Genomic DNA, 15,191 nt, shown 5'->3' on the forward strand with positions numbered 1-15,191 from the left:
AGCAGTCACATCAATGAGTTCTGCCCTTTGTTCTGCAGCCTTCAAGCAGGTAACTCTCTTTTGCTGGTAAAAGGATCAGTGCACAAGTTAAAATTCACCCAAGTTGTATTTGGCTGCAAAATTCCTTTTCAAGAAAACATGTTTGAAATAGTGATGCTGGATTGTGAGCCTGATATGTGCAGAGACCACTCAGGCCCCATCTACACTGCCATATAAAATCCAGAATATCTGCTTTGAACTGGGTTATATTAGTCTACATTGCCACACAATATAATTCAAAGCAGATGACTGGAACCAACGATGGAACCAATCTCTTTATGACAGCAGTTTCAGGGAAATTTGAATGTACACCCTAGAATTCAAGTCAAAGAGTATTTCAGTGCCGATATAAAAAACACATTTTAGCATTTCATCAAATTTTACTCTACTTAAAGGATGGATGTTTATGGATGTTAATTATTTCATGGACATGTTGAGCTTCCTGAACAGTTTAATGCTGAAAACAGAGTAGAAAATGATGTATTTTTTCCTAGTAAGTAAAAAAAAAGTGACAGTTGTGTTAGTTTACCTTGGGTTTTCCATTTTCTAATGGGATTTTAATTATGATTTTCTCACTTATCCAACTACCAGTATGTGATTTTGTTTAATGCATGAGGTCAACTTAGGGCTGGATCTACACTTTCCTATATCCCAGGATCTGATCCCAGATTAACTGACAGTACAGATTTATATAATCCAGTTCAAAGCTGATAATATGCGATCAGATCCTGGGATAGAGGGCAGTTTAGATCCAATCTAAGTAGTGTACTCAGATCTGGCCTACTGCCTTTTCTCGTCAACCCTATAAAGCGAATTATCTATTGTGTGATTTATTAATTTTTAATACTATCAAATTAACAGTCAAAATAATATACATTCAGAGAAGGAAAAGATTAAAAAAGAAGAGAGTATGCTTAAGTTGGGAGAATAAGACCACAACAGAATAGCAAATCTTCATTTGTAGGCAGGATGCTTTTATTGCTAGATGGGAGGCCTCAGGGCAACAGTTGATCATACCTGTAATATATCCTTCCTGCTGGTAGAAAAATATCCTGGGAGATAATGCTGAACATGAATGGCATCTAAAAAAGCATGAATTTTTGTTCAAGGCCAGTTGCTTGGATTGGTTCCTATCTTGATTTTTCCACTCTATACCTGCAACATGTATAAATAAACTGAGCAAGCAACGTTAACACTTGAGGCTATCCATGGTGGGATGCAGCTTGTCTTTTGGGCTTTTGCTTGTCCATCTTGCGTAGAGCTGTATTATGCAATATAATACAGTAATCACCTTGTGATGAAGAATTAAACTTGTCAACTTATGGTCTTCCTTAAGTTGCTCAGCGTCACCTGTAATGTGTCTAATTTCTTTGCAAGCCAAATGGGGGGCGGACCCTTTTGCAGCAGCTGCTTTAGCACCTCCAGTGTTCTTTCAGCAGAGTCAATGGCCGATGTGTACTGCACCTCACTGGGTGAATAGCAGATCCTCTTGGGGGAGGGCTAGGGAATAAAAACCAAATAAGACTTCCATAATATGATCTTTCAAAATTGAGTAATGGTAAGGTGTATGTAAAAAGATGAAATCAATCAATGCAAGTCAAGACCAACAGAGCTTGTTCAATGTAGCCTGCTATGCAAGTTTTTATTTAATTATAGCGACTAAGCTAATAATCTGGTTTTAAGGTAGCTCAACCTAAAACCCAAGGCAGAGTCTCCTGGAAGCCGGGCCCTTGGCTTCTGACTACCAACAGCTAGAAAAGAGTTGCAATGCTACAGGGAGCTGCATCCTCCTAGGTTATATATTTTTAAATTCTGTATTCACAAAATATAATTACCTCTTAACACTTGCAAAATCTTATTGGACCATTCCATGCATCATTTCCTTGAACATAGACGAACATTTGTTGGGGTTCCCCCTCATATTGAACTTTTGAATCACATGTAACCGACAGTCTTTTACATTTCTATCTGGCATTATCACCCACCACTCAAGAAGGCTGCAATCTCTGCAGCACCTGAAAATGGCATCAACTGTTCTTAAAGAGAGGTTTGATTTCCATTTTCAAGTCTTCATTTCAAAGATATGACAGGAATCTTTTTATATGCCATACCTCTTTTGTAAACCTTGGCTTACTTGTGAATATGGTGCATCAATATAATGTGCTTGATAGATACTTCATTGCCTTCTAACAATGAATACTGACTAGTTTTTTCAGGTGCCAGATCAACCCTTGCATTTATTAAATGGTAATACTTCAGTGCTGCAATGACTATTGAATTCTAATTATTGTTATTATTAGTAGCAGTAGTATCCCACTTTATTTCTCTAAGAAAGAGACTCAAAGTGGCTCACAATAAAACCAATACAATACAATTAAAACTTAAAAATAAACAAGCATTAAAACAGAATTAAATATTAAAGATAAAATTAAAACCCTTAAAACCAGTAAAAAACTTATTCATAGCTAAAACCACAGCAGCCCCTGACTTGATATTTAAAACCACCTTCTTTAAAAGCCTGCCTGAACAAAAAAGTTTTAGCCTGCCGCTAGAAGGACAGTAGGGAGGGGGCCATTCTGGCTTCCTTGGGAAGAAAGGACTTCCAGGAGTAGTGGAGCAGTCACCAAAAAGTCCCTCTCGTTCCCACCGACTGTGCTTGAGATGGAGGTGGGATCAAGAGAAGGCCTTTCATGAAGATCTCAGGGCCCAGGTAGGTTCGTACCGCCCGGTGGAGATGCAATCAGCCATTGAAGGAAGATGCAGATGTAACATAAAAGGCAATAATACAATCTCAGCTATGTAGTAAGTGTTGGTAAACAACTTCAATGCAATCCTTATGGCTCACCATAGCGCAGTGGTTCTCAACCTATGGGTCCCCAGGTGTTTTGGCTTACAACTCCCAGAAATCCTAGCCAGTTTACCAGCTGTTAGGATTTCTGGGAGTTGAAGGCCAAAACATCTGGGAACCTACAGGCTGAGAACTACTGCCATAGTGCAATAGACCTGCATGTAGACTAATTCTGTCATATACTATTGTTGTTGACCATCCCATGAAGCCCCCTGCACAGCCATCATACTTCCTGGAGAGTGGGAAGGATTGCAGACAGGTGTGAAATTGCCACAGCAGCACTGAGACCTCTGGAGAACCCCAGCAGCTATCATTGCCAATGTTATCATTTCATGTCTCGACTATATCAACGTAACTAGACGTCTTCTGTGATCCTGCTGGCTCTTCACAAATCATGTATGGGGAAGGACCTGCAGAGGCTGCTCTCTAAAATCACCCCCTCCCCGCCCCCAATTAGGATGTTCATGCACCTGATAAACCTAATTCAATCTAGTCCCCTGTTAGGACTTCATTAAAGATCTCTTTAGCATCTCCACTGTCATATACAAAATGCCCATATACCTAGACAAAGGAGAGATGGCCCAAGTTATTACTTGGAAGAGAAGTATTTGGTGTCAATGTCATATTCTGAGAGCACTGGCAGGCTCTCTGCAGGGGTGATGGGTACAGCTTCCATGAGGAGGGATGCCCAAATAATCTGAACAGAGCACCTCATACTACTAAGCAGGAGAGATGTATTGACTGAAAGAGTTGGTGTATTAAAATAAGTGGCTGTTGACAACAGCTATTACCAAAAAATGCCTGGCATGAAGTTTGCTGGCACAAATTTATTCCCACCCTTAGTATTGCTTAAACACGCAAGACATCATGACAGTGGGCACCATGAAGGCTTCCTGCATTCATGCTTTTTCACTCAAGATCACATACCTCTAAAATCAGGTCGCTTTGCCTCTCTTCTGTGGTCTCCCCTAAGTGGGAGCTGCTGAGAAGAGCATTTTCCTTTTTCATCCGTTCTGCTTGTGCTTCTGCTGGTTCCTCAATATCGACAGTCTGATAGGAAAGCCATAGGAGAAGTACTGTTAAAATTAAAAGCTGTTGCTGCTACAGTGGAGGTTAGAAGAGCAATGAGCTTCAGATTATTGTCTTATCTCATCAACCCCTGTTATGTCTGCATACTCAGAACTTCACCATTTGGTGAGTGTTCCCAGCTCCCAAATGAAACTGCTACAGTATTCTGAATATAATTCTGTGAAGGTGCTAACTATCATACTAGGTTCCAAAGGTTAATAAATGGCATGGAAATTTCTTGTCAATGTGTGATATAAATATGCCAAATTAACACGTGGAATTCCACAGAACCTATACAGAAATAATTTTGGGTAACTGGATGACTGTACAAATGGAGAAAGTAAAATCTGTCTTGTCACTAGATCCGATGGATGCTGCAAGGGAGAAAAGTAATGCCAACTTCCACAGTGCTCTAACAGAATGCTAGCTATAGTGCTATAGTTTCTGTACAGGAAACAGAAATACAGATGCTTTAGGAAAAAACAGCAAACTGACAGCAACCAGCATAAATATTACTGAAAAACTACCTTTGAGAGGAAAATAACAACTTTGCTTTTGATTTCTTCAGACTTAAGACACTGGGGAAGAATATCCTCATGGCTTGTTTCCTACATAAAAATAAATGAATTGAGGGCTGTTACCAACTCTACTTGGCTGCTCAATTACTTTAATGGAGTCATGATCAAGCAGAATCAAGAAATTTCTACTAAACTATTGTAAATATTTTGCATTAGTGGAATTTAAAACAAGTGTGCCCAGAATTTAATGATAAACATAGGTACTATAGTTCAGGTTCCTAAATCTTAGCTGTCTTCTAGAGTATTCATTTTTCATCAAGGCATTTATTTTAATTTTACTATTTTAAAATTCTAAACCAGTATCTCTTACTTCACCCAAGGAAGGGTGAAAACTAGTCATGTGCAAACCTTGATCCGTTTCATGTCCCAGCTATTGGTGAGGGCTCCAATCTGTTTCGATTGCACCTCCTGAAATTGAAAGGGCAGATATTTTTCTTCTGTCTTCAGTGTTGAAAGATCTGTTTCCATTTGGCCCATTATTGGGGGGGGGGGGGCTTTACATATAGGCCCAAATCACCCAGGCCTATGGGTGCAGGCTTTGAGCTTACGCACCCGGGCCTTACAGGGTCTGCTGCAAAGTTTGCAGCCGAGCGCCGAATAAGGAGTGCTCCTTACTCGGTGCTCGGCTGCAGTCTGCGAGGCTCGGGCGCATAGGCCCAAAGCCTGCACCTGTAGGCCTGGGTGCTTTGGGCCTCACAGGTTCTGCTGCAGGGTCTGTACCCAAGCAGTGAGTAAGGAGTGCCGGGACACAAGATGGATCAAGGTTTGCCCCGAATGCACATAACTATTATTTACAGGCTTAAAACTGCTTAATTCTGTCTGGAGTGGGTGCCTTTCCAGCCTAAAATTGATATTTATGGGGACAAAAGAAGTTCCTCTTACCTCTGCAAACTGAGTGAACACCTCTATAGCATGCTGTTGAATTATCCAGTTGTTGTTGGCCAGCAATGTAGCAAACAAACTACATAGTTCAGGCAGAATCTGTCCCTAACGAGAGTTACAACACCAAAGTTATTGCTGGAAGTTTTTAGTACATACATTTCCTTCCAGGAATCACAATTACAATAATTAAACTGCCAAATAAGATTTACAGGATGACAATTTTTTAAAAAATCCAGTCTTCCTGAATTAGGATTTCCTACTTTCAGAAAAACACTGGCAATATATCAACCCACTGTCAATATGTATGCATTTATATTGATCTGGAAAGGGCTTATCAGTGAGGAAGGGAGACAAAATTCAGACAATGATGTGGCTGCTCTGTACTTGCAGAAGGAAAAAGAGGGTGCATTCTATCTGGGAGTCCACCTTTGTTTTGTTGCCATCCTGAGCTGATCCCAGCTCCTTTTTCATTGCCTGAACTGAGTTCCCCATGGTAAGCAACAACAGCAACATCCAGGCCACTCCAATGATTCGGCAGTTAACAGAGGAAGACATAGTATCCTGCAGCTGAACTCTTACATGAAAATAAACTCAGTGATAAACACTGCAAAGCCCAGTATAATTTAAAAGTAATGCATTATTGTCTCTAGGAATTGATATTACTTCCATCTATGCTTATTATGTATTTTGAATTCTTATGGATAAACATGCTTTGGTTTTATTATTCTTTTCACACATAAATAACACCTACTGAAGGATAATCAAAATGAATGACTGAACAAACAGCCCAGTGTAATTACCTGGAAATCTGGTACAATAAAGGTTTTCCCCACTGAAGAGAGAAAATCTAAGATTGCAATGAGAATATGATCTGAGGGATTCAGCTGGATGAGGGATGTTTGCAGTGCAAGTATCTACAAGAAAAAGGACTATTTGAGATTGCCCATTAAAAGATCAGGAGCCTTGCTGCCCCGTCTCCCCGGCCCAGCATGAATTCCCCACTCATGCCATCAGAGTTGAATGTGGTGTCCCTTTTCTTACCTGGATTAGTAACTGGGGCTCTAACATCTGGATGAAGAGCTGCAGAAGTCGAAATATCAAGCAACAGCCGTGCTGTAGATGGGACAGACTGGACACCTTCATTAGATAAAAATAACATCTTATGGACCTCAAAGAATTCCAGTTCCAGTTAAATGAAAGAGTTAAAAATTCTAGGAACAGGAAATTGTGTATTTAATACCACTGAGGGCTGGCAGGGAGACATTCAGTCTCTGAAGTGGTACTAGGGAAGGCAGGCCATGGAAATCAGTTGGTTTTATTGATCAAAGATCCATTTTAAAAAACCTCTACTATTTTAAAACCTGCAGAATATGACTGGAAACGTGAATTTAGGTCAGGCTAAATATAAATTTCCACAGGCTACTGCCTTCTGACTCAGTTCCTTTGTATGGATTTTTGTTAAAAGAGACAAAGAACAGGTTGTTTTTCTGTAACTGTTTAATAATATGTTGAAATGTATGTGAATGCACACATATATGTCCAGTATTTGGATGTAGACAGGCATGGGCTCTTTTAGGGATGACTAAGTATTACTGGGGGACTCACCTACACATCTCCAGTGCTGTTTGTAGTTATCAACAGTTGGCATTGCTTTGTCATAAACATACATGGCAAACTACTCTTACCTATTTTAAAAGTGTAATTACAACCTCAGTAAATAAGAGGAATGTCATGGATATAGCCTACAGTGATTTCAGTATAGCTTCTGATATTCTTCTAGACAAGCTGGTAAAATGTTGGCTATTGTTAGGTTACTGTTTGATTGAAGCCAAAGAGTGCTGATCAGTGGTCCCAATGAGCAGTGACTAGTACTTGTTCAGTATTGTTATACATTACTTGGATGAAATAATAGAAATGTTCAAATTGCCCCAAATTAGGATGGGTAGTTAATATCAGAAAAAAGAAGAACTACGATTCAAGATTACTGTGACATGAATGAAGAACTAAGTCAAAACTAATAAGCCAGGGCCCGGGTTACAAACAAAATAGGTTCTGTAGGTTTGTTTTTATGTGTATGCAAGTCAGAACAGGTACATTTTCAAAGTGTAACTTCAGTCAATAATTTTGGACAGCATAGGGAAGGGTTAACACCTTGTAATGTTTGTTTGTTTTACTGTCTGTGCTCCTGTTCAGAAGATTTCTTCTCCTTTTCTGTCCCTGTGACATTTGGATTTTAAAAAATTTGGATTGTTGTAGAAACAAGGATTGGTGATAAAGCTTCAGTGGAGACACCATTTTCCCAGGATAACTCTTTCAGGAGTGAATTTCCCTTCCAATGGGTAGATTTCCTCTCTGTTCTGTTGTCTCACCTCCCATCCCCTATTTATAACTAGGAGTCATATGTAAGTCGGGTGCTTGTAACTCAGGGACTGTCTGAATAACAAATTACAGTATAATTAGCTGCAATTAATATCATAATAAAATAATGTAGAAATTCAATATTGTATAGAATTAGGTTGGGAAAGACCTTCTTGCTTGAAGCCTACCTAGCTATGATAAAAACCAGAAACTAGGGGTCTTTTTTCTCTTTTGGCACATGGCATAATTTTACTATCACAAAAGCCAGCAAGGAATGCTGTCACATATGTGGCAAGGAAGCTATTGTAAAAGCATCAGTAAAGTCTACTATGTCCTCCACACCTACTCTAAGCCAATAAACTGATGGGAATTCTTTTTGTATAACAATACCCTCACCAGAGCAGGGTATTGTTCACTCAACTTTTCTGATGTATCATATTTCTTATATGGAAACCATAACAACATAATGCAGAATTGTTCTAACCTCTGTGGCATGTAGAACTGCCACGAACTGGCCAAGGGTTCCAAGCAGAGCTAAACGTTGTTTTGGCTCCAGCGTCTCTCCAGAAGTCTGGCAAACAGACAGCAAAGCAGAGAAAGCAATGTTCTGAAAGAAAATGAAACATTTATGAAGTTAGGAATACTTCATGAGATGAACTTCTACAGGATAATAGCAAGCATAATAAGGAGTCTTAGTAGAACAATTTTAGAAAGTTTGATCCACAATGGCAATATTTTTTTAAAAGTATTTTTACATGCTAGAAATAATGAAGGCAAATCAAGTAAATATTACTCTGTATTTTCTGATCACTAGGATGCAAATTCTTCACTACTTCATTCTTATATGCAAAGACCAAAAATTATGATAGTTTTTTCCCCACTGAGGAAATTTTATTTATCGTGTCAACAGCGAATTGAGAATACAGTTATAGCATGCATTGAGGAAATGAGCAAATAATATTTTACAGTATTCTTCCTGTATTTGAAAATTCTGTATGTTACAGAAGAATAACTCTCCAGAGAAAAACATGTGGGATTCCAGGCATAAAACCCCCAAAGACCCATTTTTCTCGATATTTGCAGAAAAATTATATTTTTCTAAATTGCAACTCAATAGAAGAGCAGCCTCATCATAATGTTTAATTCACTAGCAGAAATCTGTTAATTGAAGCTTCACCACTTTTACTCACCACTTGTGGAAATTCATCTAAAGATCTTCCACTGTTCAACCACTCCTGACATTGTGTAAATCCCACTACAAAAATCTCACGGGCAACCTGTGGCCTAAGCAGAGGAGTAAGGGCTTGGAGAGAAAGATGCTGCCATAGCTGCAGGTTCTCTGTATCTTTAGGAGGAAATTTATCAGCAAACTTGACCTGCAAAGAGAGGAAGACAATATTGGAAAGAACAGAAAAAACTTCAATACCCCCCTTTTTAATATTGTTAGAACAGTGGTTCTCAACCTGTGGGTTCCCAGGTGTTTTGGCTTACAAGTCCCAGAAATCCCATCCAGCTTACCAGCTGTTAGGATTTCTGGGAGTTGAAGGCCAAAATATCTGGGGACCCACTGGGTCAGAAGATCCCTCAAACAACATTATACTTTATGAATAAAAACTTAATACAGTAATAATAAACATTCTTATTTTAACGTAATTATATTTAATATTAATTCAATTTAATATAAAGACTTCATATTCCAACTACTCATTCTAGACATAAGCAAGAAAGTTATTGTGACAAACAATTCTTACTCAAAAGACAATAAATGTACAGCAAGCCAATTTTTTTATTCTCAGTTAAAATAGGGAATCCAGAGGGAAGCTGAAGACCAGAAGCATCCCAGAAAGACAAGACACACTTCCCCTCTGTTATTTATAGTATTAACATGTATTAAATGCCTCTCTGAATGAACATTTATAAAACTTCCAAGAATATACTGTTGCTCCTATAAGTATGGTTACTATTTACTGTTAGAAGAAAAAAATCAGACTTAATGTTGTCAGGAGGCCTTAAACCAGGAGCAGGGAATGCAGTGCCCACTCCTGTCGCAAGCCCATTGGGCTGCAACCCTTTGCTGATCAAAATGTTTTCATTGCCATTGCTACAAAAATTACAGGACTGATTTGGGAAACATGAAATTCGGTGTCTTTTCCAGTAAGTAGCCTCCTGGAAAAATAATTTTGTATATCATATTATTGACATAAAATAAGCATTAAAGTTTCACCTGTATGTTGATCTGTTTTAGTGAGCTTGATAAACTCCATCTTGACAATAGCTGACATTTTCCCATGACCAATATTGTTTGTTGAGAATTTCGTAATTGTAATGTTGTGTGCCCAGGGCCAACAACCCAGAACTTACAGTTATACACAGTGCGAAACCCTGGGAATATCTTTTCAAACAACAAATACTTTCTGGCTATATGCTGTGCTAGCTCACGTGCACTTTGTCCCTCTCTGTGTAATTCTGAGGTTCTATAAAATATTGATGGCTGGAATAAACTTCATCTGTTTCTGTCACTGCTGTGAGTAGATTGGCATGAACCAGTGCTAGGACACGGTAGCTTCCTGGGCCAAAGTTATTGTTTGTTGTGCATTTGTCTTCCTGCTCAGTTTGAGGGCTTATCATAGCTTTGTGTCCCACCTGAGAGGATACTGTAGGCTGATGTTTCAGTCTACCAACAATATAACTTATGTAATTTGGGGGGAAGCAGCAGCACGACTGCAGGAGGCATACAAATGGCAGGGGACACACGTAGCCCAGGGCCCACATATTAGCCACCCATGCCTTAAAGTGCCTAAGACTAGGATATTTAAATACTTCAATTTCTTGAATATTGATGCACACTCTGGAAGTCCTACTTCCGTATCCCTATTTCTTGAAGTTAGATAGCCTGTTATTAGGACCCACAGAAATTCCTCAATGGGAACTGACTTCTTCCCCACCCACTACAGCAGGGGTCCCCAAACTTTTTAAACACGGGGCCAGTTCACGATCCTTTGGACTGTTGGAGGGCCGGATTATAGTTGGCCACTGAGCAATAATAATAATAATAATAATTATTATTATTAACAATAATAATAATTAAAAAGAGTATTGGAAGAGACCCCTTGGGCCATTGAGTCCAACCCCCTTCTGCCTTTGTGCACCGAAAGCACAAGCAAAGCATCCCTGACAGATGGCCACCCAGCCTCAATGTTAATAATAATAATAATAATAATAATAATAATAATAATAATAATAATAATGTGATTTTGTGATACGAAATCCAGCATATCTATCTTATTTGCTGTATCATACAATATAATAATAATAATAATAATAATAATAATAATAATAATAATAATAATAATAAATAAGGGTTGTAAGAGAAGAAGAGAGCCCTTGGGTCATTTAGCCCAACCCCTTTCTGCCTTTGTGCCGTGGGGGCCGGATAAATGGCTTCGATGGGCCGCATCCGGCCCCCAGGCCTTAGTTTGGGGATCCCTGCCCTACAGTTTTTAGGGAGGTTAATGAGGGAACATTGCAGGTCATACAGTGGTGTCCGTTGGAGATTACTGTCTGACTATATGCTATTTTTTTAAAATAATGCTGTTTTATTTCTTGCGAAAATAATAAAATTTGTTTTGTATTGTGAGCATCAACTATATTAAACTGTAGTATGTTGTACAATTTGGCTTTACTGTTATCCATTCTGGGAGCTAGGAGAAGATGCAATGTATATGCATATTAATTAAAATAAAATGAAAATATTTTTCATATCCTGTTATGACAATAAAGCAAAGCTATACTACCTACAATAAAAAATATCTATGCCTTTGTCATTCAGCCTAATACATTCAAGCTGACCATAATAATACAAAATTGTTCTGTCAAGTAATGAGACAAAACTAGTTGATTAATCTGACTGAAAAATGCAGTACAAATATGTGTAGATTATAAATATTTGAACTAGTCTATTATTTATAGACAGACTACAGCAGTACTTGCCTGGTGTTCAGCGGTCATCAAAAAGAGCAAACGGCGTAATAAGACCCCTAGCAGAGTGGCTTGGTAACTCTCAGCAGGACAAACTTTTAACTGAATCAGGAAACAAATATGTTTTTAATGAACAAATACAGAAATATTTAAATAAGGTTCAAAAAGAAAACAGTATTTGGCAAAATAATAAAGTCATGTAATGCCTTTAACAAACTTTGTGGATTATAATTCACTTCTTCATATGCACAATGTATAACTTTTATCTATACAGTCAAGTAAATATATTTTGGACCCAGTTTTAGACAGAAAGCCCTATCAACATTTATTTCTTGAAACTGTAGTTCACCAATATGCCTACGATCAAGGACCTAAAATTTGTCTAGCCATACTCTGTCACATAAATAGCCTGTACCTTCTGAATTAACTACCTTCCAAAACTAGAAAACAGAAATCCATCAGGCTCCAGATTGCAGATGTCTAAAAATGAATTGGTGACTCAAAAATATGAGCTAGATCACATGCTACACATGAAGGGAAAACAACAGGTTAGTAAACAATCAAACAAGTAAAATACTGCTTATCAAAATTATGGTAAGCCCAAAAATCAATCATCTCCAAAAGCTGTACTTCAGAATTTGACACATGCTGTGACATTTAATTCACTCCCTCTACTATCTCACCTAGAGTCCTTCATTACTTTGGGAAAAAAAATAAAGCTCTTGGCAACTAAGGTAAAGGTAAAGGTTTTCCCCTGACATTAAGTGTAGTAGTGTCTGACTCTGGGGGGTGGTGCACATTTCCATTTCTAAGCTGAAGAGCTACTATTGTCTGTAGATGCCTCCAAGGTCATGTGGCCGGCATGACTGTATGGAGCGCTGTTACCTTCCCGCCGGAGCGATACTTATTGATCTACTCACAGTTGCATGTTTTTGAACTGCTAGGTTGACAGAAGCTGGGGCTAACGGTCAGCAAGTTCAGCAGCTCAACGGTTTAACCAGGGGTTCCCTTCTCGGCAACTAGCAAATTTAATATTCAAGCAAAATAGTACTCATCATCCATTTTGACAACGGGGAACACTTCTTATGTCCCAAATAGGCAACAAAAATTCATGGAGTCTTTTGACAGCTGAAATATGGTAAATGTAATAGGCAAGAGCCCTCTTCTCTTTCAAAGAATCAGTAAAGCCAAGAAACTTTATCTGAGCAGATCTGGTCTGAATGCCAACAGACTTGGGAACTTGGATAACCATGTACCTCAAGTATCAAAGAAACTTGCTAAGGCTCTATGGACTTCCTGTCATTATTTCTGGCAAATCTTGGAGACTGGGTGACATAATGGAGGACTAGAGAAGAGCAAACATCCCTGTCTTCAAAAAGGGCAAAAGAATATCCCGCGAACAGACCAACCAACCTGACTTCAGTACTTGGAAAAATACTGGAACAGATAATGGAGCGTGTTCACTAGTGTCTGAGTGATAATGAAATGATCAGTTGGAATTTCAGCAAAACATGTCTCCCACGATATTTTGATTAACAGATTGGTAATGAAACTAATTACTCAGATAAATTGCAGGAAAAAAGATTTCACCTAAACATTAGCAAGAACTTCCTGGTGGTAAGCGCTGTTCAAAAGTGGAATATGTTGCATTGGATTATGGTGGAGTTTCCTTCTCTGTAGACTTTTAAACAGAGGCTGGATGGCCACCTGCCAGGGTGCTGGACTGGATGGTCCTTGTGGTCTCTTTCAACTCCAGGTAGTGGGGGACTTTTTCTCTAGAAATTCTCAAAAAGAGGCTGGAGCATCCTACCAACTAGGATGCTCTCGCTGGAGCTCCTGCATTGATCTGAGAGCTGGACTAGATGGCCTACAAAGCTCTTCCCAATACTAAGGGGCCATGGTTTTCTAGTTATATTTTCAATTCTGGTTACATATAGGTCTGCTTATAAATAAAATGCAGCTGACTTACCAAATGTGCTATTATAAATGTATGGTGAGCACACAGATCGGCTGTTTCAAACCTGCAAGATGAGAATGAGATTACAACCAGTAAGTGAACCAATGATTAGCACATATGCCATCAGATCTCCTCTTGCTCTGTTAGTCTTTATTGATCTTGAATGGAGAAGACTTGGGTTCAAGTTCTGTTTCAAGACTGAGAAGTTCATTGCTATCTGATAATCTGCTACCTTTTATTATAGGAAAAAACTTGAATAGTGCATTCATGCCATTTTATCCTTCTTGAAGACTAGTTTCTATACAAATTCTTGCTTTTCAAAAGGAGAGATAACTTAGAAATTCAGTCACTTATTACACCCTTCTCCTTCAATACATTTTAATCTTACCTAGCAAGGAAACACCAAGCATCCATAGCCAGGAGAGCAGTGATTGTATTAGAACCAAGTATGGTCTCCAACAAGGAGCATTCCTAATGAGAAAAAGAAAACATACACAAGCGCAAATTTGCTTAGAATTTATTTTTATGGCCATTTTGTTGGAGTTCAACCACACACTGCTCATTTCTATAGTCCTCAATGAGGATCAGATAGATAGAATTAAGCTAGGCTGAGGGAATCCTTTCCCCCTCATTCTTAAATGCCTGTTACTGGTGTTTTGTCTCATTCTGTATCCTTTCTCCTCCATCCTAATTGATGATGTCAGTTTGCAGTGGACTCTGCAGGAAATGCTTCAGCTGTACTCCACAGAAAGGAAAATCAGCCTGTTTAGCAAGTCCTGCAAATGCTGATTTACTAACAATAAATGTTTGATTTTTATACCTATTTTATATATCCACGCACCCAGGATCATGTAAAAATGGCTTGGGTTAAATGGGGTTGTGAGTCTAAAAAGTTTAAGAAGCCCTGGTCTAAAGAACTGAAGAGATTTTACTTATTTGCAAAATGGTGGCATAAGGTTTTTTTTTCAAATCCCTTCAGTGTTGCCAGTTGTGAGAGCTTCTAGTTATCCCAACAAGTGCCATAAAGGAGTGCTTCCATTTATCCCTCTGCTAGAAGCATGGGACCTCCTAGATGCCTTGCAATTCCTGTATGAGATTTTATTCAGCTTTGTTCCCCATCAGACACCCCCACCTGAACTTAAACCTTCCAGTATGTAGTGTCCTCAATAGCTCAAGTGTATGATAAGATAATGATTTATTAAACAGAAACTGAACATAACATCACAGATTACTTATTTACTACATCTAAATCACATCTCTAATTCTCTCTCTCCCACATCCATACTAACCCAGACTCTAATGCTTATCTCTGACCCTGAGCCTTTCTAAACCTAACTCATTTCTAAACCCTACAGATTTCTAAACCTCACTCTAAGGTCTCATCTATAGTGACCATTTAATGCAGTTTCAAATCAGTTTTGAAAAAGTGGATTCACAGTGCAGATAATGATAAAGGAAATCCTGGAACCAGTCTGAGGCCAGA

The 15,191-nt window shown here is 38.6% G+C and overlaps 1 protein-coding gene across 5 annotated transcripts in view; it reads right to left on the bottom strand.

Annotated features, from left to right (window-relative positions):
- Positions 1–992: 992 nt before the first annotated feature.
- The window catches only part of firrm (FIGNL1 interacting regulator of recombination and mitosis), a 34,015-nt gene continuing 19,816 nt past the window's right edge, over positions 993–15,191 (bottom strand). For 4 of the 5 annotated variants that reach the window (XM_062970909.1, XM_062970911.1, XM_062970908.1 and 1 more), the window contains 12 exons: positions 14,097–14,179; positions 13,721–13,772; positions 11,764–11,853; positions 8,964–9,149; positions 8,258–8,380; positions 6,457–6,552; positions 6,216–6,329; positions 5,416–5,520; positions 4,882–4,941; positions 4,483–4,563; positions 3,815–3,937; positions 993–1,539 (listed from right to left, as the gene is read on the bottom strand). In XM_062970909.1, the coding sequence (XP_062826979.1) occupies positions 1,354–1,539; positions 3,815–3,937; positions 4,483–4,563; positions 4,882–4,941; positions 5,416–5,520; positions 6,216–6,329; positions 6,457–6,552; positions 8,258–8,380; positions 8,964–9,149; positions 11,764–11,853; positions 13,721–13,772; positions 14,097–14,179 (1,299 nt within the window). In that variant the 3' untranslated portion in view covers positions 993–1,353. The remainder of the gene's footprint in view (positions 1,540–3,814; positions 3,938–4,482; positions 4,564–4,881; positions 4,942–5,415; positions 5,521–6,215; positions 6,330–6,456; positions 6,553–8,257; positions 8,381–8,963; positions 9,150–11,763; positions 11,854–13,720; positions 13,773–14,096; positions 14,180–15,191) is intronic. The other variant, XM_062970912.1, reaches the window with a different exon arrangement.

Source organism: Anolis carolinensis, chromosome 2 (genome assembly GCF_035594765.1).
Source record: "Anolis carolinensis isolate JA03-04 chromosome 2, rAnoCar3.1.pri, whole genome shotgun sequence".
Lineage (NCBI taxonomy): Eukaryota > Metazoa > Chordata > Lepidosauria > Squamata > Dactyloidae > Anolis > Anolis carolinensis.